Genomic DNA, 23,355 nt, shown 5'->3' with positions numbered 1-23,355 from the left:
CAAAATTCAATTGTAATAGCTGATTTGAACCCATAGAGGGCAGTCACTCTTACTTTTTTTTAACAACAAAATACACCAAATTGAAAAACTTTCATTAAAATGCCAAGAGTTGGACTAGAATCAATCAACAGCACTACTTCATACCCAAATACATATGTTTTCAGCAGATAAAAGTGGTTTTGGGATTTAGTTTCTCTTTAAGCCTGAATTTGCTCATGAATTCTACCAACCTCATTCATGCTCAATCCTTTAAAAAATTGCAAGTATTTTTTTTCCCAAAAGTATTAAGCAGAAAATAAATTAAACTGCCAGCTTTGCTGTGTGAAATTCCCTCACGCTGAGCTCGAGCCATGTCGCTATATCTCCCAGAGAGCTGAGATTTCCTGCACTTTACACACCCACAGCTCACACAGCATGTACGGTACATGAAACCATCCCTTTTCCATTAGGAAAACACCAAATCTGGAATGTAGCTTTAAAATGTGTGTGTGTGAATGTGATTGTGTCTTGAGTTTGGGCGTGACACAGTGACCTCTGACTGGCGTCAGGGTGGTTGCTTTAATTTGAGTGACCTGCCCAAGAATAGACAGTGAGTGCGACAGTGAGGGGAGGCTGACTCCATCTGTGTGTGTGTGTGTGTGTGTGTGTGTGTGTGTGTGTACGCACTCAAGAAAGTGAGAAAAAGAGGCGATGGGGGAATGAGAAATAGAGAGAGTGTGTGTGTCCATGGGAGTGTGTGAAAAAGAGAGAGGAGTGAGCTTATGAGTTTTGTCGGTGGTTCATTCTCATTCCGGCTCTCGGTGCCGCCTGCATTCCTGCTACTGGAAACTTCTGCAGAGGATTATAATTTTTTTATTTGGGGCTTTAATTGCACTTAGTTTGGAGAAATATTTGAAGTCGTAAACATGGAGATAAACGGTCGTCTTCCACCATCTATACCTGAGGACGGTGACGCCCCGGATCACCTTTTCCACCGAGAGATGAACGGCCACCATCGAAGGTTCCAGGATGGAGACGGAGGAGAGGCGGAGGTTCCTGTGTCCAAGTCCCAGAGGCGGAAGAGCGATGTCAAAGTCTATAAGGAGTTTTGTGATTTTTACGCTCGCTTGTAAGTAGAAGGACTGATTATTATAGTTTATAACCTTAAAACCTTTAGTGCAGGGATGTCAAACTCATTTTAGTTCAGGGGCCAAATACGGAGCAGTTTGATCTCAAGTGGGCCACAGATTTTAGGTTTAACATCATTGTGCTCTAGTTTTCAACATCAGTTCAATTCACTTCAAAAATTCATTGATTTTGTTACCAATTTTTGTGTAACTTGGAGTTTATGAGAAATGGCAAGATTTGTGGCAATATTGAAAGTTTGTTCCACAATTTACAATTAAATATGACTGTATTCATGTGATATAAACAAAGGAAAACTGCAAGCCTCTAAAAATATAGTAGAGTTTCATTAAATTGATGAGTTTAAGATATCTACAGCTGGACAATAATTCATGTTTTCTCTGTCATTTTTACTTTCTCATGGACGCCGAATTGGATGCTCTAAAGGGCCGGATTTGGCACCCCGGGCCTTGAGTTTGACACATATGCTTAAGTGAATAAGATCCTGAAAGCTTTATTTTCCTGCCAGAGAAAATATAAAACAATGTGGTGGAAGGTTTTTCATCATTCCAGGACATGACACACCTCTGTGGTGTTGTCGATCCTTTTTACATCCTTAAAATAATTACACTTTTGTTTGTTTTTTTCTTGCGCCGACGTACAAATAAGGAAGATCTTGATATCCAAGCTGCAGGTTTATTAATGTGGCTACTCTCTCGGTTAAGTTCGATGTACGTGAACAACCCCAGGTGTCGTGTTTGTGCACTGGTTTTAGCTCCCAGCACCACAGGAACAGGTTATTTTTGCACAGAGGGGGAAGTTCTTATGCAAAGTAGTAAATACCAACTGGCATTTGAAGTATGTGTGCAGGAAGGACTGGGAGGCTAAATATATGAGGTGGTGTGGTTCTTAATGATCTGGATTGGTCATAGGCTGTAACAGGGCATATGGTCCCATGAGTGACCCTCAGGTTTGGGACAAAGGACAAAAAGTTTGCCTTAAAGTAAAGCTCTTAGACTTAAATAAGCAGAAACTAGTGCAGAGGCGAGCACTATAGGAGTGTTTTATCTATAAAAACAAATGGTCTTTTTCAGGCTTTTATATCATTATCACATTATGACAGTGATTTTTATTTTAAATTAAAAAGACAAGAATGCTCAGTTTTTTTTTTTTTTTTTTAATTCCAGCGCAGGTTTACTCAAAATATCCCTAACATGTCCCCAAAATAAATCAAAATTGCTCACAATATCAAGGAAATTTAAGCGAAGATCCTGCAGAGACTGATATCTGTAACTTATTGCTTGGATATTGTCAGTAATTTACATACTTGCATAAAATGTATATGCATACAGTCCAAAACTAGGGGATATTACAGCGAGAAGACCCTGAGCTTAAACCCTTGGGTGGACATTTGGGTCCTTTTTGTGTGCAGTTGTATTTTCTCGCCATGTTCTCCAATCTTTCATAGGAATGGTTCTGTGAGTGGTTTTGATGATTTAAAAAAGACTTCTGCACATTTAGTCTTTAATGGTGTACATGGACTTTTCCTGAGCACACTAATTGGATAATATTAATAAAATAACATTCCAACTGAAAGTGTAATACAGGTATTGTTTTAGTAATGACAAAAACATGTTTTAATATCATGTGCACATCAATAAAGTGGCCTAAAGATTGTGGTTTTTCCAAACACTTCATTTATACCATAGATGGGTAAATTTATGATGGTGTGATTGAGGGCCACATGCTTTGTCAGCATTCAGAATAATGATGAACGTGAGCATTAATACTGGAAGAAACAAAGGCGTTTGTGTGTGTTTGCTGTTTTGTCTGTTTTTAGACTCATTTTTTGCATTTATGTTGCTGTTTTGTGTAAATATTCACGCGTATTGCTGTGTATTTTTATTTTTTATTTTGTGCATTTGGTTTTTTTTGTACATTTTTCTGTTATATTTGTGTATTTCTGTAGCCATCTTGTGTGTTTTTGGAGTAATTTTGATTATTATAGTTATCTTGTGTATTTTTGTTGTCATTTTATATGTTTTTACAGAGTTATTGCTTAAACTGACCCTATGTTAACGTTCATGATCAGTTCTGATATATTTCTGGTTGGCGTTTATCTCACAACGTAGCCTTTAACATTTTTTTGCGCTTTAAGATGATGATGTTGGTTTTCATTGTTTTTTTAAGAGCTAAAAAACTGTAAATTTTGTAGGTCAGATGGTGTTTGGTCGATTGAAGAGCAGAATGTATTTAAAAGCAGAATGTATTTAAAATAATGAATGTTTCCTTTGCTGACAGCTGGACTCCTTTTAGAGTCATGGATGGTGAAGTCAACAGGTCCAGTGTTTACAATGTTAAAAGAAGTCAGATAAACACAAGGAATCCAAATGGTCATGGTGTGAAGTCATAGACATACTGTAGATATGAGATGACTAAATCAGTATTTCTCAAACCATATCTTGATGTGCATAAAGACCAAGCGTCCTAAATCTACTGTAATGGTCATAGAAAACCATTGTGTCCTGACTGATATGCATCCATTCTTACAGAGTGAAGAAAGCAGATAGGAGCTGGAAATGCCTGAAGGATATATCATTTCCTCCCATTAATCCTCGGGCAGGGCGGGGCTCTCTGCATGTTTGATTTAAGCACAGACATGGTGTGTTATACGCACTTGATTCATCTTCTTTCAACGTTGTCGTTTAGGTGCTTTTCCTCATCTTCTCACACATTGTGTATTTTCTATAATATCTGTGTGGAATGTATCTGTGTGAGATGAGCTTTCTTTGAAAACAAGGAGCAGAAGGTGTGAGAAAGTGTTTATATAATGGACATTCTCAAGTTGATTTAAGTTATCTGAGATGAACAGTTATCTTTGTTTTGTAAAACTATGACGTGGGAGTATGTGTTGCCTTGATACAATCTGGTATTGGACTAACAAAGCAGAAATGCCAGAGATGTCTACTGACATCTTTTTATTTGTTTTTCCCCTTTTTACCAAGGCTGTGTTCGAAAAGTCAGACTGTACTATACACTACAAACTCAATGAGTATATACTGTCTACTATATACTATCCGTATGATTAGGATGATGACCGTAGATTTTTAGCTTAAAGCTGGTCCCAGGACAATTTTACATTCTGCTCACAATGCATCACGAGTATGAATAGTGTGCCCACCACGCGTACTTCAAAAATGTCCCCATATAGTAAACATCTGGGTATTTCCAGCATACTCAATATTTCCATACTATCTACATACTCATTTTGACGTCAGACTTGGAATGATTAGGATGTTAGTATACGATTTCAAACTTTAAAACGTAGTGTGCATCTGGCAACACTGCTGGTCGTACTAATCCTACATTTCCCATGAACACTATGTCGTGACGTGTCATACAACAATTGGCTACGTGCTTACGTTAGCGTGATTGTTATGGTTTAGTATAAGAGAAGTCAAACAGAATGGCGCAAAACAAACAATAGAAGCTGAAATTAAGTTGCAAAATGAACCTAAAAGGAAGGATACTGCTGACACAGGGGAAAATGTAGATGAAAAAGCAAGAGGATCTGAAAAGAAGAAGAAATTGAGGAGTTTTATTACTAAATGGATGTAGGGTCGTTGAGTGGCACGATACAGTTTGTGTGGAGTGGGATTTGTTTACATTTGAAGAGCATGCATGTTAGTAAAACATTTTGTCTCTACAGCACATGTCATTCTTAGTACTTATTAGTATTATTCTTTCTAACTTCAGTGTTCCAGGGATCCAATTTTCATCTGAGTTAAGTTTGTTTAAGTTACGAGATTATACTTTATAAAAGGTTCACTTCTCCGACACACCCAAAATTCCATATTGCCCCTTTTAGGCATTGTTACAACATTGTTTTTAAATTAAATCTTTATATTTTTACCATTTTAATGTATTTCTGCAATTACTAAAAAAAAAAGTATTTAAAGAAACATGAACACTAAAAGTATGAATATTCAATCACTATGTATTCATATGCTAAAGCCACTTTAGGCATTCTGTTGCCATGTTTTTATATTTTTGAACAAATTTGGGGACAGACATGTTATAATTCCACTTTTTTACATCACACCTGATGATGTCTTGTTCTTTTTTCCAATAATTCCTTACAAAATACACTCAAGCTACACAAAGTAAACCAATGTGTTATTCCTCACTGGCTTTTTATCCACCACAAACTTCAAAAACTTTGGTGTTGTGGGTTTGGCAGTTAGAAAAAAACATGTTAGTTTTGGTTGTTCAGAGTTGTATTTGAACGTTTGAAAGTTTGTTTCTGGATAAGATGATGTTTCACCTAACTGTGGTCAGCAGCACTGTAGTTAGTTAGACAGTTGAGAGTTTGAATCTCAGACTCAGTTTTTTTTTTTTTTATCCACGTCAAAGGTCAGGTTTAATGTTAAAAAACCCACAAACCCTAATGACTTGACAATTATTGTCTTGACCAGGCTCCGTTATGCATTACAGTCTGTTTTGTAAACATGTGATTTAAAAAGGCACCTCCACTCTCTTTCTCTAATGGGTGGATCGCTTTAACTTTAGAGAAAACATTAACATGAAGGTTTCCCACCGCGTCTGATGTGCCCACACCCTTCCTTATAAGGAAAGCCAAAATCAACCAGGACCTAAGATTGTTTTTTCTGTGTGTGCGTCAAGGCCCTCTTACATCACACTTTGTTCCAGTGTTTCATTGTATTTGACTCGTGTTCAGGCCGTTATCAGGAGGATGAAACTTGATGCTACATTTTGAGATGTGTGTGTTCTTTTTGACACTGACTGTGGTTCAGTACCGTGCACAGAAATCCACAAAATTTGACTCCTGGCTTCACAAAAATAGTGGAAATTGTTTCATTAATGTAGATTTTAACTAAAGCTCTTAATATGTGATACGAATTTGCTGCTTTATTATTGAAATCAACTTATTTTAAAACGACTTCAGTCAGCAGAAGTTTGGAAAAAGTAAAGATATCGTCATAGCTCTTTATACAGTAAATTAAAACAGACATCAGATTTTATTCTTACATTCCCACATGTCGTTGGGCCAATGAAAATCTGTCACTAAAATATTTTTTTCGAATTTCAACAGACTGTCACCCAAGAACCAATGCATATATCTGACTAATCATTGGTGATTTGAACAGTCTATGTACATAGCTAAAAGCTTACCAAATGATAGTAAACTGTGGCTTATACAAAGTTGTTTACTGAAGGCCCAAACATGTTCCAACCCCAAACTTTTTTCTAAATTTGAGGGTCTGGCATGTCCACCAGATAGGATGTTTAGCAGATGTTTTTGAATATTCTGAGCGAGTAGGTAGAGCTGTATTACCATATCAAATTTCAGTTTGCTATGTGATGTAGTTCCTGAGATATTGGAAGCTGAAAAATCATGAAAATCGCACAAAAATCAACACATACCCACTTCTCTAAATTGACCATATCTCAAAAATTACTCATCCAATCAAACTAAAAATGTATAGTGTGCCAATTGAATGATTACGCAACAATTGGTAAAATGTATTATTTATTAATTCTCCACATGCTTTACATTGATCAGCATGAGTAGTATATTTTACAGATATAGGGTACACGATTTTATGTGTAAATGTACTCCTCGGCTTTATTGTTTCTTTGTACCAAGCTTTTATGTGAATGTTTTCTTCCTAACTGAGTTTTTTTGTTTTTTGGTTTTTCAGCAACATGGCCAACGCGCTGGCCAACGCCATGTGCGAGCGCTGTAAGAGTGGATTCGCCCCCGCGGAGAAGATCGTCAACAGTAACGGGGAACTTTACCACGAGCAGTGCTTCGTGTGCGCACAGTGTTTCCAGCAGTTCCCAGAGGGACTCTTCTATGAGGTAACACAGCAGAATCATCTCATCTCGTCACAGCATTCACTGCAACTAACAAGCTTATTTATAATATCGGCACATTGTATTGAATTTACTGTTGAACTTTTCCTTGCTGCATAATTTTAAAATATATATTAAAAACACAGATATGTTTCAGGTTTCATTTACTCAGACAAATGTTCCTGGGAAAACCACTTTGCTCTCCTGACTTTGATGTTTCCTTTGATGTTCCAGCAAGATTCTTTTTGTCTTTTTTTGACAAATACTATTCTTTTTGATTGTTTTGGTCTTTTTTTTTTTAATATATAATTATTCTAAAAGACGACAAAAACAATCTTGCTTGAATTATTACGCGGAAGTCAAGGAAACATCAAAGGAAACATTGACAATGTTTGCCGTTGACAAAGACTGGCATTTGCCAGTCGAAACATGTAATGAGATCAAAGTGGATTTCCTAAGGAACTGGATAAATGAAACCCAAAACAAAGATGAAAAGAATATTGCTGGAATTAAAAACAGAGATGTTTCATATGTTTTTTCCAATACGCCTACATTGTACAGCACTAAATTTCTGATTTACAATATTAACCAATATCGATATATACATAAGCCCCCACCCCAACCTAATTTTAGGTTAACATCTTATATCTCTATGGAAATAACAGGTTAGGCCTACATTTAATGTGGTTCCCTAATGGATTTACTCAATGAACATTATCTGTATACTACTTATTCAACTTCATTGATGGAAAAAGTGCCATATTCGTTCCCACCACTAGACAGCGCCACTGTAACACCCTAAACAAAGTAAATTCAGTAACACAAAGCATGAGGCAGGGCAGCACATATCGCTTTTTCTCAATATCTGTGGACAAACAGATATTTTATGGCAAATATCAGCCAATAATATCACTCCATTCACAACTTGTGACATGTTCTCTGCACTTCATGAGCTGCTCTGCTGTTTTTTTTCTAGCTGGATAACTGTTTATTTCAAATGCACATACTGTGCACATCCCAGATGAGGTAAATACAGAACACTACTGAATGATTTAAAGGCTCCTTCCTGTAAATTGTTTGCTTAGCAGCCCTGACACGAGGTTGGAAGTTTCTCCAGGAACAGATTCTCCCGGTGTGAGTCATTTTGTCAGGAAGGTGACACTTCTGCTGCAATCAATAGGAACATTAAAGCTTAGAGTGTTACATGAAGCTGTCAGATTGAGTCTCTGAGGAGATGATGGAGGCACAATTTCAGTCATTCCTAGAAAGACGAGAGGGATTCACTAAAATTACTTCTTTACACTTTGGTATTTTTAGTGTGTGTAGTTCTGCCTTTTATCACGGAGGGGCACAAAAAAGTTATTGTATGATTGAAGGCTACATTTTTTATGTCCATTCAGAATTATGAACAATGTGAGCATTAAAACAAGAAAGAACAAAGGGTTTGTTTGTTGTTGTTTTATGTGGTTTTATTTAGTCATTTTGTGTGAGGTTGTTATTGTTTTATGTTTTTGGAGTCATTTTGTGTATTTATGTTGTTGTTTTAAGTAAATATTCATGTGCCATGTTGTGTAATCCTTTTCTCATTTGGTGTATTTTGTTGTTTTGTATTTTTTTCTGTTATATTTGTGTATTTCTGTTGCCATCTTGTGTGTTTTTGGAGTAATTTTTGATTATTAAAGTTGACTTGTGTATTTTTTCTCATCATTTCATGTATCTTTGTTGTCATTTTGTATGTTTTTATAGAATCATTAGTTAACCTAACCCTGTGTTAACGTTCATCATCAGTTTGGATATATTTCTGGCATAGGCATATATCTCAAAATATATATGCTTTAATATTTGTTGTGTTTTAAGATGTTGATGTTGGTTTTCATCAGTTTTTTTCAGGAGCTAAAAAATGGTGAATTTGGTACGTCTGGAAAGCGGAATGTATTTATTTATTTTTATTATTTCACCTTTATTTAACCAGGAAAAAAATCCCATTGAGATTAAAAACCTCTTTTTCGAGGGAGTCCTGGCCAAGAGGCAGCAAAATTACAACACACTGAACAGAAATACATTTACATTACATTAAAATGACAGGATAACATAAGAATCAAATAAAACAATTACAGACAACTGAGGCAGTCTCAAATTCTCTCAGTTTCGTTTTAAAGGCATTCAAGGATAAAAACTCCGTCCATTATTTAAACTAATGAATTGATTTGTTGCCAGTTTGAAGGCAGGAAGTACTGTGAGCACGACTTCCAGATGCTGTTTGCTCCTTGCTGCCATCAGTGTGGTGAGTGCAACCATCATCAGTTTGATGTACATACTTTAAATCAGCGTAAATGTTTATTATCAGTGCAATTCATTGTGTTCCACTCTGTAGGAGAGTTCATCATCGGCCGTGTGATCAAGGCCATGAACAACAGTTGGCACCCGGACTGTTTCTGCTGTGATATCTGCCAGGCTGTGCTCGCAGACGTTGGATTTGTAAAGAATGCTGGGAGGTGATTACATCTGATTACATCTGTAACCCTTCACTGTCACTTCACGTGTTAACAAGGGTCAATGTGTCCTGAGTAGAAGGAACACGTCATCCTCCTTCATTGGTTGACCTGTTTGTCTGTATTTAATGGGTTCCCTTTGATTGTCCTGAGCTCTTTTCTGCTTCCATTCTGTTTGTCAGGCTCACGTTAACCACTTAGGGACCTAAAAACTGTGATTGTCTGATCTGATGGCTACATAATGAGCATTCACGTCAGCATTTAGAATCTAACCAACCTGAACATTATCATTGGCGTTTTTGTATTTTTTGTTGCTGTTTTGTGTGTTTTTCTCTCATTTTGTGATATTTTTTTTCTCTCATTTAGTAATTTCTCTCATTTTCCGGTGTTATTTTGTACATTTGTCTAATTTTGTGTGGTTTTGTTGTCATTTTGTGTATTTATGTTGTTGTTTGTGTGTTATCTGTGTTATATTTTCTTTCATTTTGTGGGTTTTTGTTATAATTTTATGTTTTATGTTGTTTACATGTTCTTGGAATCCTGAAATACATTTTTCTCAAAGAAAGTGAATTTTTGTTGACATTTTTTGTGTTTCTGGTGTTATTTTGTACATTTCTCTCTCATTTTCTGTTTTTGGTATCATTTTGTGTATTTTTGTTGTTCTTTGCATGTTCTTGGTATCATAAAATACATTTTTTTCAAATGTTCTGAATTTTTGTTTTAGTTTTGTGTGTTTCTGGTGTTAGTTTGTACATTTGACTCTCATTTGCTGTGTTTGTTATTTTGTGCATTTTTTGTTGTTGTTTGTGTGTCCTCTGTGTCATTTAACGTTTTTCCTTTTTTTTGTGTGTTTTTCTTGTTGTTTTGTGTTTTTTGTGCATTTGAGGGCCGCCAGATGTGGTCTGCAAAAGTTTTTGCTAAATAATTTGGAAACATCTTCCAAACATCAGTACCTAGTTACTACCAACCACAAATGAACAAATGATTATTATATAGTAATAAATCAAATCTGAAAAATGATTTTAATTTAAAAAAAAAAAACTTTCACTTTGTTTTATATCATCTGTTCCTTTTGCGCTGATCTAATGTCTTCTTCTATATGACTTTTTTTGCTTGCAGTAAAATTAAACTAGTAGATATTCAATTTTAATAAAAAAAAAAAAAAAAAAGATTCCCTATTAGTAAATATATTTTTTCTAGAGTTTCTGTTCTTTCTGAATACAGTCCAATGTGTAGAAATGGGGACGGTGCAATCAGTGGAGCTGCCTCTTTAACCTCTCATGCTGTGCTTTACAAACTGCATCCAGCTTTAAAGCACAGTTAGAGTTAACAGCAGTTGTAACAGAGTGGATGTCTTTATGAACTAATGTCCACGTGGAGGCTCCTGAACAACGTTTCCTCTGTGTGTCCCTCAGGCACCTGTGTCGTCCGTGCCACAACAGAGAAAAGGCTCGAGGTCTTGGCAAATACATCTGCCAGAAGTGTCACGCCATCATTGAGGAACAGCCCCTGCTGTTTAAGAACGACCCCTACCACCCTGACCACTTCAACTGCAACAACTGCGGGTAAACAGACGCTCACTCCGACACCCCCAAGTGACAGAACAAATGTTCAGACACCCCACGTTACACATTATAGCCTCATATAAAACCTTGTGCATGAATCTCTCTTTGAGCATTTTTTACAACTCTAAACATGTTTTAGAGATGATTTATTGATTCACCTTTTTTCTATCTTTTTCCACAGTTTTGTGGTGTTCATGGCGCTCTCTAGTGCTTAGCTTCAGTAACTGCAGCTGTTAACTCAATACATTCAATAATAGTTTAAAGCAGTGTTTTTCAACCTTGGGGTTTTAATTATTATTGCTTTTCAATTTAAACATGATACACAATCTTAAACAACTGTAATCTATATACAGCAAATGACAAAAATGATAACACAATATAGAAAAACACAAAACGGTCAGGGTTAGAAAATGCATGAAAATACAAAAATTGACTCTAAAAACAAAGAAATTGACAGAAAATTCTCAAAATCTTTTGTTCTTTCCTGTATTTATGTTCAAATAGGTCATTATTATAAATGCTTGCTGACCCTTGGAATAAATTTGTGCGGCACCCATATAAATTACACAAGATGACTCCAAAAATATACTGACACACAACCTTGGGGTCGTGACTTCATGTGGGGTTACCTGAAATTTAAATGGGGTTGCCTGGAATGTGGTAAAAAATAATTAGTGATTAAAAATATATTTTCAAAATGTTTAAATTATTATTCCTTTTCAAATTAAACACAATACACAATCTAAATCAACTGTCATAAATACTTTGACATTCTCAAATATAAATTTAGTTCAAATAAAATGTAGTATAAAGAAAATAAAAAAGAGAAAAAGAAAATACAATATAAAAATATCTGACCTGGTACATCTTGTCACTTTGTGCACTAATCCTGGCCTCTAAGTTTTTTTTTACACAGTGTAACAAACATGGTCAAAAACTAATTATTTTGGGTCGCCAGAAATTTGTAATATAAAAATATGATCCAAAAAATTTCTTGATTTATTGCTTCAAATGTGTGAAAGACAGTCTTTTTTTTTTTTAATAACAACACTGTTATTTTGTAGACTCGTTGAGTTTCCTGAGCCACCATTTGAACCTTCGTTAAAATCTAATGGTTTTTTAACGTTGACATTTGACAGTATACTATATATTATGTGTCACTGCAGTAAGGAGCTGACAGCTGATGCCAGGGAGCTGAAGGGGGAGCTCTACTGCCTCCCCTGCCACGACAAGATGGGCGTCCCAATCTGCGGCGCCTGCAGGCGACCCATCGAAGGCCGTGTGGTCAATGCTATGGGAAAGCAGTGGCATGTCGAGGTGGGACGATACGCCATTAACTCACTTTAATGTTGGTTAAATAGTAACGTGGGTCAATGACGTGACACCTAAATATTCTGTCCAATTGCTATTTATTTTAGTTAAAAAGGTTTAAATGCATAAAAAGATATCAAATATGTACTTACTGTGATTTTTTTAATTTTTTTACATTACATACTGAAATACTTCTGTAATTTATTCTGTTATTCACAGTGTTAAAGTCTTGACAATAGCCCATATATTGTCTATTGGGTTCAGGTCAACTGGTCACTGAATCAGCTTTTGGTACCTATGGCAGTGTGGGCAGGTGCCAAATCCTGCTGGAAAATGAAATCAGCATCTCTATAAAGCTTGTCAGCAGAAGGAAGCACTCCTGAACAAGAGACAGCGTCAGAAGCGTCTGTGGAGAAAAAGAACTGGACTATTGCTCAGTGGTCCAAAGTCATTTTGTCAGATAAAAGTAAATTTTCCATATCATTTGGAAATCAAGGTCCCAGAGTCTGGAGGAAGAGTGGAGAGGCCCAGAATCCACGTTGCTTGAAGTCCAGTGTGAAGTTTCTGCAGTCTGTGATGGTTTGGGTTGCCATGTCATCTGCTGGTGTCGGTCCTCTGTCACCGCAGCATCTACCAGTACTTTTTAGAGCACTTCATGCTTCCTTCTGCTGACAAGCTTTATGGAGATGCTGATTTCATTTTCCAGCAGGATTTGGCACCTGCCCACATGACCAAAGGTACCAAAAGCTGGTTCATTAACCATAGTGTTACTGTGATTGATTGACCTGAACCCCCACATCTCTTGTCTTTTCCTCTGTTTGAGCTTTAATACCTTTATCTCTGAGACTCACACAGTCTTCTTCCACATGCTGTTTCTATGTTTCCTCTATTTTTTTTTCCTCTTTCCTTGTCTTACTCGTCCTTGTGTAGCACCATGTGTGCACTGTGTGCGAGCGCCCTTTTCAGGGTCACCCGTTTTATGAGCGAGGAGGTCGGGCCTATTGTGAAAGACACTTTGATATGGTGAGGGGTTTAAATAGATCGCCCCCTGTGTTGAGTGCTGCCCTCCTCTCTGTCTGAACACAACCTCCACGCCTCCATGCAAGAGTTAGTCTGGTGATGTTTGAATGTTTATATTTGTTATTAAGAAAACAAAAACAATAAAGAAAATGGATAGCTGAAAGATTAGATTAGATATGGATGTTAATAACTAACAGTGTGTAGCGCTCATACCACACCTAAGACCTACACACGTGCAATACTGCTGATTTATATTTTCTATTTTAGTTTATGAGTTGTGAATTGTTATAAGCCACAGTGTAATGTTACTTTGTTTTATTACATACAACCCTTGGAATAAAATATAATACACACAAAACATACTGACAGAAAATACACAAAAAACTACAATAAAAATACACAAAATGACTACAAAAATATAGAAAATGACAGAAAAACACACATAGACCAAAAATACACAAAACCTCTATAAAAATACAAAAATTCACCCTAAAAACAAACAAAATGACAGAAAAATACACAAACTTTTGTTCTTTCCTGTATTAATGTTCAAAGTGGTCTTTATTATGAATGCTTGGACTAATTTTGTGCGGCACCCATATAAAATTAACAAGATGACTCCAAAAACACATTGAACAATCTAAATTTACTGTAAAAACAAACAAAATAACAGAAAAATGCACAAAAGCTATTGTTCTTTCCTGTATTAATGTTCAAATTAGTCATTATTATAAAAGCTTGCTGATCCTTGGACTAATTTAGTGTGGCAACATTATCAAATACACAAGATGACACACTGATAGGAATACACACAATATTACAACAAAAATATAGAAAATGACAAAACAACACACAGACTCCAAAAATACACAAAACCTTAATAAAAATACAAAGATGTAAGCTAAAAAAAAAAATAGACTAAAGCTTTTGTTCTTTCCTGTATTAATGTTCAAATTGGTCATAATTATAAATTCTAGCTGATTCTTGGACTAATTTTGTGTGGCACCCATAAAAAATACACATAATGACAGAAATAGACACAAAATTACAACAAAAATACTCAAAACCGCAACAAGAAACTAAAACGTTCTCTAAAAATGTTAAAATTGGTCTTTATTATAAATGTTTGCTGACATTAAGTCTCATAATGTGGCCCGTCTCTTTTTTTATATGATGACAGAAGACTCCATCACTCTTAAAACAAGAAAATAAAAGTGTGTTTTATTCAGTTGAGGATTGAGGTCATCCAGAGTTTTAGTGTTACATTTTCATCACCGTCTCTGTGTGGATGCAGGAAGGTAACGTGTGGTTTAAATAGGCCTTGTTTTGCTCTTAACCAGACCGTGTTTTTGTCTGTAACCCAGTTTGTGTGCGATTGCACAATGACGTATGGCTGTGCTAACCAATGTTTGCTCGGCTTTGGGTTTGCTTGCAGCATTTTGTGTGTGCTAAGTGTGAGAAACCCTTCCTGGGACATCGTCACTACGAGCGCAAGGGCCTGGCCTACTGCGAGACACACTACAACCAGGTAACACTCACCTGTCGCAGGAATATTAGCCATGGACACAAAAGCAGGAACAAGGAGACGTATTAGAATTCTTAGGACAAATTTTCGAATATCAGGTCGTTATTTCTTTAAAACACCTATTTTTCTATGCAAACTTATGTCTATTGAAACATTTTGTGCACGTTTAATTACATACTGTGATACCGTTCAAAAGTAAACAACTAAATGAGCTTTAATGGCATTTTAAAATCTCTTTGTAATGATGCAGATATTTATTTATTTTTATTTTTTTATCTCTACGCAGGTACAGAAATTTAAGTTATTCTGAATAAAGGCAGGAATAAAATACTACTTTTATTTGTGGTAATTTTGCTTAATTTTCTTTCTTTTAGTTTTTAAACAAACAATTGAAATTGTTGTATTACCATTTAAAAGTAAACAACCAGATGAGCTTTAGTGAAGTTTTAATATCTCTTTGTAACAACTATTTTATTTTATTTTTATCTTTACTCAGAAACACAGGTACAGAAATGTAAGTTAATTATGAGCAGGAATGAAATACATACAAACTTCATCTTTCTTTTATTTTTTGCATTTTTGCTTGATTTTCTTTCTTCTTTTTTAAACAAACATAAACATTAACAAACAATTGGAATACTTGTATTACCGTTTAAAAGTAAACAAACAGATGAGCTTTAATTACATTCTAAAATCCCTTTTTAACAATGCCTATGCACTTATTCTCTATTCCAAATGTAAAGTGCATTATAAATAAGATGTATTATTATTTTTATTATTTTTATTTTATTATCTTTAGACAAGAACACAGGTACAGAAATTTAAGTTAATTATGAATGAACTGCAGGAATTAAATAAGTGTACACTTCATCCTTCTTTTATTTGTTGCATTTTTGCTAGATTTTATTTTTTCCTTTTGGAATTGAAATTATTTGTTTGTGTCTGAAACATAAATTTTCTCAAGTATTAAAAAAAAATAAAAGTATCTACAGATGTCATTCATTATTGTTATAATACAGAAAAAAGTATTAATACGAGGGAGCTAAAAGAAGAAGAAAAAACATAGATACACTGTAGTTAAGTATAGTTCACATTATTATTATTATTATTATTATTATTTAATTAGCAGTAAAATTACATTGAATATTATGAAGTAAACAACACATTTTTAATGTAGGACTGCTCCAGTGTTGTTATACGTGCCGTTTGTTTTTATCTATTTGCTCTTTAGCCACTTTGCTCCATAATGGCTGAGAAATACTGATAATAAAACCCTGTTTGTGTGTGTGTCGCTGACTTCCTGTTTGTCTCTTTGACTCCCAGCTGTTTGGAGACGTGTGTTACCACTGCAATCGTGTTATCGAAGGAGATGGTGAGAGTTACAACACTTATAAGTTCATTGTACATTTATTTTATTTTATTGCATTATTTTGCACAACACAAATGTTGCTATTTTTAATATTCTTAGTTTTTGTGTGCGTACATTGTTCTATGTCACACTTGCTTTGGCGATGTTGCCAATAAAGCTGTTTTGAATTGAAAATTACTGATACTTGACCTGAAACCATGTAATGGGACACTGTTATTATTTGATCTGGTCTCAGTGGTTTCTGCTCTGAACAAGGCGTGGTGCGTCAACTGCTTCGCCTGTTCCACCTGTAACACCAAGCTCACCCTAAAGTAAGTATCGCTAATGTTTATTGGTTTTGGTTTGAATCCATCTTTTTATAGGTGACTTGGTTTCTTTTATCGCTGTCTCTGTGAGTTTCCCATTCAACTGTCCTCAATGTTCCTACTCTCACTTCTCCTGCTGTTCTCTTCCTCTTGATCAATCCCACATCTACCTTTCCATCTGCTCCACACCTCCTCGTCCTCCTCTTCCTTCTGCTCCTCCTCCAAGGGAAAAGTTTGTGGAGGTGGATCTGAAGCCGGTGTGTAAACACTGCTATGAACGCCTCCCAGATGACATGAAACGCCGGCTAGCCAAACGCGAGCGTGACGCAAAGGACAAGAAGAAGAAATCTTTAAGACCAATGTGCCTTTGATCCTTTCTGTCCTCTCTCTCCTCACTTCAGCTCTTTTCTCATTGGTCAGTTTCCACCTTTCTTGCTGCCTGTCAATATAACTCTAATATGTTCTTCAGCTGCTTTTTATACTTACAAGTTCAATCCTACACATTGTTTATTTCTGTGATCACACCTGTCCATCGAGGCCAGAGCAGGGGCCACAAAAATGTGTTTGCTTAAACGAAGGGCCACATTATGTACATTTATGTCAGCATTCAGAATAATGACCAATCTGAGCATTCACACAAGAAAGAACAAATGTTTTTTAGAGTAATTTAGTGTGTTTTTCTGTCACTTTTTAAGGCACTTTTAGTCTTAATTCATCCCTCTAATTCTAGTGAAACTATAACATTTTAGTATTTCACAAATGTATATCAGACTGGTAGCCCTTTGTAATATGTTAAGGTTTAATTTGTTCAGACAACTGTTCCTCAGGAAATCCACTTTGATTCTGAATAAATAAAACAGTAACAAAGTATTCTAAAAGAAGAAAAGAGAATCTTGCTGGAATTATGTGAAAGTCAAGGAAACATCAAAGCGATCAGCAGACACCTTTGAAGAAAACTGGCTGGCGTGAGGAGATCAAAGTGGATTTCCTGAGGAACAGTTGTCTGGAATGAATGAAACCTTAAAATATTATTTAAAAAGAATATTGCTGAAATTATGGTATTCCTTCGGATGATTCCTTTGAAGTAGCTCACAGTTTCAGAAAGATTTGTGAACCCTGCTTTAAAGTTGTTTTTTAATAGTGTTTTCAAAAGTAATTCCCTTCACTGTTTATTTAAAGGGAATCAGCATGTGATTAATTATTGATGCAAGTTTGCGTATCATCTGAGAGCCAAAACTTCCCTATGAAAACCAAATATCTAGATCCAGTTGGATCAGCCTTCCTGTAGCCTACGTGCAAGGCAGAGACTGAGCATGTTTGAGTTAAAGGGTTTCATCATCACATGACCACGTCTAAGCAGGAAGAAACTGCTCAGGATTTAACCAGGTCGTCTCATGCAGATTGAGAAGGAATGGCTTTGTTTCTTTGGTCTTCCACAATCTGTCTGGGCTAAAGCATAATTCCATAATCACTTCCGCTGGTTTTGGCCTTTACTGCCAAATGCTGAGGCTCCGCTTGGTTCGACACGTGCTTCAGTCCTGACTGAGCAATGAGTCAATAGGTTGGAAGAGTTAACAAAGGGTAGAAAAATAACAATAAAACCAGGAAAGGTGAGAACAAACAGAAGGCACCCAGGGAGCAGATACTGGGCAGACTGGTTTCTAACTTCTTCAACACTAATTTGATAATATAATAATATATTAGTTACACGTGAAGACTGTGCAGATACACCACACTAAAACCCTGTTTCAACTCTAAATAAGTTGTTTTTCTCTTGGGAAGTTGTTTGATCAATTTCAACTGCTAATCATTGAAGTCACAATCTTCAAAAGGCCTTTGAGCATCAAATTGATCTCAGCCATAGTTATTCTCTTTGGAGTTCATGTACTCAATTTTGGTTTACTAGTGCACGAGAACATGAGAAGTGATGCAAAATTGTGTAACTAATAAACATTACCTTCCAATAAGGGGGCGGGGAAAAGCAAATTCAGGCTTGCCTTTGCCTTTCAAAAATATTACAACCAATCAAGGGGCTGGTAGTACTAGTAGACTTAAAATAAGTTACTTGTAAAAACTAAAAGTTCTACTAGTAACACAAAATATTCTACTATTAGAGTATTTTTGCTTTACTAGTACGGTCTACTTGTGCATTAGTGTGCCAAAAAAATTTACTGGTAAAGAAAAAATAAATAAAAATAATTCCCAGTACTACTAGTAAAATCAAAATCTCACTAGTAGTACTAATAGTAGCAGTACTAGTAAAGCATTAAGGTTTATTAGCAGTACTAGTAGACCTAATGTAAATTAAGTATAATAATAAACTTTATTTTCAAAACACATGGTACAAAGTGCTTTCCAAAGGTGGCTATACAATAGAAAATAAAAGATAAAAAGTCTTGGCCAGAGTTTAAAACAGTTTAGGAAACAGAAACAGAAAAAAAAAACAAATTAGAAGTTACTTAAAATCAGGGAAGGCTCTCCTATAAAAGAAGTGATTTGAATATTGTCACTGAGTCAGCTCTGTGAGGTAAGTCCTTAAAAAGTCATCAATAAATTGTTAAAAGAATTCCTAAAACATACTGGGAGACAGTGTAAATGTGCTTAAACGGGCATAATATGGTCACGTTTCTTGGTTCTTGTTAAAAGCCTGGCAGCTGAGTTCTGGACAATTTGCAATCGGTTTATGGAATTGTGGTCCCTGCAGATAAAAAGGCTGTTACAGTGATCTAAACGAGAAGAGATGAAAGCATGTAGAAGTGTTTCAGTGTCTCTAAAAGTTCAAACAGTTCTAGAAATATTCCTCACGTGGTAAAAACGAGACTGTACTAACTTTGTGGTTTGATGTTCCAAACTCAGATTACTGCCGAGGTCCTTATTAACCACAGGTTTGATGTTAAGTACGAGGGAATAGAGCCAACTCCAGCACCCTGATTGGTTGTAATATTTACGAAAGCCAATGTCAAGCCTGAATTAGCTTTTCCTGATTAGCATATAATGCTTACTTGTTACAGATTTTAATTCACTAGTAAAGTGCACTCATAGTGCTTCATCAACTATGGTTGATATCACGTTCATGTTCAAACAGCTTTCCATACATGTCCAATAAACTTGCCTGTTAGCATGAAAGCGTGTGTGTGAACTGATGTGAGAGTGTATTAAAATGCTATTTCACCCTGTATTGAGCCGATGTGTGCGTTCTAGGAGCGTCTCCACCTTCCTTCAAACTTAAGTGTCATTTTTCTTCCGCAGGAACAAGTTTGTGGAGTTTGACATGAAACCCGTGTGTAAGAAGTGCTACGAGAAGTTCCCTCTGGAGCTGAAGAAGAGACTGAAGAAGCTTTCGGAGACCGTCGCACGGAAGTGAGCGCGGAATAGGAAGAGAGAAGTGGATGAATGTGTTTTATAGAATAGATGTGTCACGTGTAGGTCAATCATTTCTCTTATTTGATTTTTTTTGTGTTTGCGTTACCCTGAAATCAAGCACTGTTGGTCAGTCAGTCTTTAGTTAACTCTTTAAGTAGCTGTTGGCTACAATTCTGAATTATAATTTTACACGCTTGCTTAAATTACTGCTCTATATAAATGTATTATGATAATCCTCTATTTTTATTAGCAATGTATGAGCTTTAGGAGAACAAAAAAAATATTATTTTAAAGCTCTAAAGCTTGTTGGACTGATGTTACAGCTGCATTTCTACAAGTTTTCTTGAGCAAAACCAAAGCCATTGTTTTGAACATGTATATAATCTGTTGTGTTTTTTGTTGATATCTGGTGTGCACCATTTCAATTAATATTGTTACTTATTATCTTAATAATGTTCAGAGGAAGTTAGTTTGTAAGGAAGCGTAATGCATTCACTTGAGAAAAAAAAGGTTTTTCTAAATGTTTTTTTTTTTGTGGGGACTAAAAAAAGACTAAATATTAGTATATTTTTTCCTGTTTTTTGGAGTAAAAAAAATCTAATTAAACAAGTTGGCCATGTCTGCTTCTATAAAGAAATAAATGCATCTGTTGTTTCAAATGCCCTCTAAGCTCAGAAGAAAATAGTCTGAAAAACGGGGGGAAAATATAGCATGATAAACAGAATTTACTACAAAAAAACAGAAGAAAAAAAATGTGTCCAAAAAACATTTTTAAAGAAATAGACAGAAAAACTGAAAAGAAATTTGCATGAAAAACTAAAAAAAAATTAGTCCAAAAACAAAACAAAAAAGTTGTCCAAAAATAGAAAAAAAATTTGCATGAAAAATTGAAAATTACAAAAAAAATAACAGTAGAAAATAATTAGTCCAAATTTAAAAATATAAAAAAACAAAAAAAAATTGTCCAAAAAACATTTTAAAAATTGTATAAAAAACAAAACAAAAAATTACTCCAAAAAAATTTCTTTTTTAAAAAAACCCCCAAAAAACGAACAAAAAAATGATTCAGAAAAACCTGATTTTTTTTTTTTTTTTTAATTAATGCAATACACTTCTGTAAGTTTGGCTTGTGTTTTTGCTGACTGATGACCCTATACTGATGCTGTGTGCCTTGTACACAGTCCTTTGTAAAACCAGATTGGTCCAAAACTTGTATTTATAAACCCTGAATCACCAGTTTTTATGTGTCACATGTATGATATAATACAGCCCTTAAAAAAGGCAAGTGTGTCCTGTCGTGTTGAGTTTTGTTCACATTACATTCTGATCCCAGGTAATGTACGACGACAATCTAACAGGAACTTTGAAAACACGATGACAGCAGCTTGGCCCCCTTTGGTTAAAAATAAAACCCCTTCACATGTTATCAATAAATTCTCCACATAGCAGCTGGATTTATTGCATGGCAACTGGTGACTGTGATGGCCTGTGACATGTGCAGTGACCGGATGTTAGAGTAACGTTAGAATATAAACTAAGTAATTAGAAATATATATTAAACTCAATTTACAATTTTGGTACAAAAGTTATTGGATATAAATTATAATTGATTTAAATGGAGATTGACGATATAATTAGCTGATATGTGCCATAAAATGTTGTTTTTTCCCCCCAATATTCAGATATTTGATAAACAGATATGTGCTATTGTTTGAAACATACATTTTTTCAAAATAATATGTCATTTTTTCTATTACTTAAGATAAATGTGTTGTATATATCTAGTGGGACATCACTGGATATATATAAAGTAGGGTTATATATATTATTTATTTATAAAGTAGGGTCAACATGTTAATTACATGGAGATATGCATATATAGTGACCTAAAATAAGGGGTCTATGTGTATTTTGTATCGGTTAATATCAGAAATTGAAGTGTACATACAAACCAAGAAAGGCAATAAAATGAAGTGCTAAAATAAATACATAAGTAATTACTAAATATAATGTACATTATATAAAGGTCTCAAAATAAGATTTAATATAAAATATTAAAAAAACTAAACAAAACTGTTTTACTGAAGAATTGGCCGGTGTGTGTATAATTTATTTATCTCACCCACAGGTCAGTACCGTCAGTTTACAATGACTTGTAGTATTATATATTTATGTATTTATTTTCCCAACATTTATTAATTTATTTGAGTCGTTCATGGAGAGCACCTTAATGTCGTTGTATATGACAGTAAAAAAAAAGCTTCTATTCTTCTATTCCATTATATAAAATGTAGCTAAAAATAAATACATGATTGATCAGAGGTTCATGTTTTTCCAAAAGAAGAATATCAGTCAAAGAAAAGGTGAACAATGGATTTGTCCTGATTCCTGATTCCTGGATCTGATCTGGTGGGAACCTCTGCTTTAAAATAAAAAGTGTTATCCTACGTCACACTGAAGGCTCTCCTCCCATTGGTTCAAATCCCCGAGACAAATCCGCACGACCACGTGACCTGCTGCCATTTGTCGGAGTGTGCGCACAGTGCACAGCGTCGTCACGGGGCGTCAGCGTTTACGGAGTGACGGACGCGCAGACGTTAATGTCCTTTTTAAAAATTCCTACTTATCGAGAGCTTTTTTTTCCTGGCGTTTAATGCCGAGCCTTTTCTCCTAGTGCTTGGTGTTGAGAGCAATGCAGCGCAGTAAGGCTGAAGTGGACCGGTACGTGTCCTCAGTCCAAAGCTCTTCTCCTTCACTCAAAGAGGTAAGTTGAAGCCGGTGTTCTGGTCCAACCGGAGTCCATTTTAAGTGCTGACCGAATTCCTTCTGCGTTTCTAAATAATTGCTGGCAGCGGCATCATTTAAACTAGCAGGAATGCGCAACGGCTCCTACAAATACAGTTTTTACACAAAATTGTACCTTTTGGGAATGTTTAATCAGTCAATAGATCAGCATTAGTATTCGTAATTGAGGACATCTTCATTTGTGTCGTAAATATATATATATATATATATATATATATATATTTCTTTCAAAAGTATATTTAAACAATTAAGATGAGTTAAACTGTAATTACTTGGAAAGTGAAGCAACATTTTCATATTTCCAACATTCGCTGTCATTTTCAGCAGTCCAATGAGAAAGTTGGTCACCAGCTAAACTGGACACTGTTTGACCTGGAACACTCCTGTTAGCATTAGCCGGTGCCGCGAGTCTGAGACAAACCGGACACATGTTCAGACAGCACCGTGGCTTCTCATGAGACCACTTTATTAAGCACGTTAAGCTTCGTTTGTTATATTTAGTTAGCACCGTGTTAGCATGAAGTTTAATCGCACCCTGGCTAGCTTAGCAGCAGCACCGCCGCTAGCTACCGTCGTGTTGCCGACCAGCCCACGGGGTAAAATGCGCGGCATGAGGCTG

General features: G+C 35.5%; 2 protein-coding genes across 6 annotated transcripts in view; both read left to right on the top strand.

The window, feature by feature from the left end:
- The first annotated feature begins 569 nt into the window (after positions 1 to 569).
- lims2 (LIM and senescent cell antigen-like domains 2) lies at positions 570 to 20,748 on the top strand. Of its 4 annotated transcripts, none has more exons than XM_028436375.1 (11): positions 570 to 1,108; positions 6,828 to 6,987; positions 9,199 to 9,265; positions 9,356 to 9,476; positions 10,889 to 11,038; positions 12,205 to 12,355; positions 13,280 to 13,372; positions 16,218 to 16,266; positions 16,499 to 16,574; positions 16,795 to 16,983; positions 19,818 to 19,954. In XM_028436375.1, exons 1-10 carry the CDS (start codon positions 906 to 908, stop codon positions 16,937 to 16,939), a joined length of 1,215 nt encoding a protein of 404 aa, XP_028292176.1. In that variant the 5' UTR covers positions 570 to 905; the 3' UTR covers positions 16,940 to 16,983; positions 19,818 to 19,954. The 4 variants fall into 4 exon arrangements, with proteins under 4 accessions (XP_028292176.1, XP_028292175.1, XP_028292180.1 ...); XM_028436374.1 differs by lacking the exon at positions 13,280 to 13,372 and adding an exon at positions 14,805 to 14,897 and having other exon boundaries at positions 571 to 1,108; XM_028436379.1 differs by lacking the exons at positions 13,280 to 13,372; positions 16,795 to 16,983 and adding exons at positions 14,805 to 14,897; positions 20,034 to 20,748 and having other exon boundaries at positions 572 to 1,108; positions 19,818 to 19,967.
- Positions 20,749 to 22,469: 1,721 nt separating this feature from the next.
- ranbp2 (RAN binding protein 2) overlaps positions 22,470 to 23,355 on the top strand; it is a 32,563-nt gene continuing 31,677 nt past the window's right edge. The window contains exon 1 of one of the 2 annotated variants that reach the window (XM_028435167.1): positions 22,470 to 22,695. In XM_028435167.1, coding sequence (XP_028290968.1) covers positions 22,624 to 22,695 — 72 coding nt within the window. In that variant the 5' untranslated portion in view covers positions 22,470 to 22,623. The remainder of the gene's footprint in view (positions 22,696 to 23,355) is intronic. The other variant, XM_028435168.1, reaches the window with a different exon arrangement.

The sequence above is a fragment of the Gouania willdenowi genome, chromosome 21 (assembly GCF_900634775.1).
Source record: "Gouania willdenowi chromosome 21, fGouWil2.1, whole genome shotgun sequence".
Classification (NCBI taxonomy): Eukaryota; Metazoa; Chordata; class Actinopteri; order Blenniiformes; family Gobiesocidae; genus Gouania; species Gouania willdenowi.
This window is presented reverse-complemented; position numbering and strand designations above follow the sequence as displayed.

Bases quoted from the DNA above. Each gene is read 5' to 3' on its own strand.
- lims2 (XM_028436375.1), top strand. From the start codon at position 906: ATGGAGATAAACGGTCGTCTTCCACCATCTATACCTGAGGACGGTGAC. The intron at 6,988-9,198 runs GTAACACAGCAG...ATTTGTTGCCAG, and splicing joins CAGAGGGACTCTTCTATGAG to TTTGAAGGCAGGAAGTACTG. The intron at 16,267-16,498 runs GTGAGAGTTACA...ATCTGGTCTCAG, and splicing joins TCGTGTTATCGAAGGAGATG to TGGTTTCTGCTCTGAACAAG.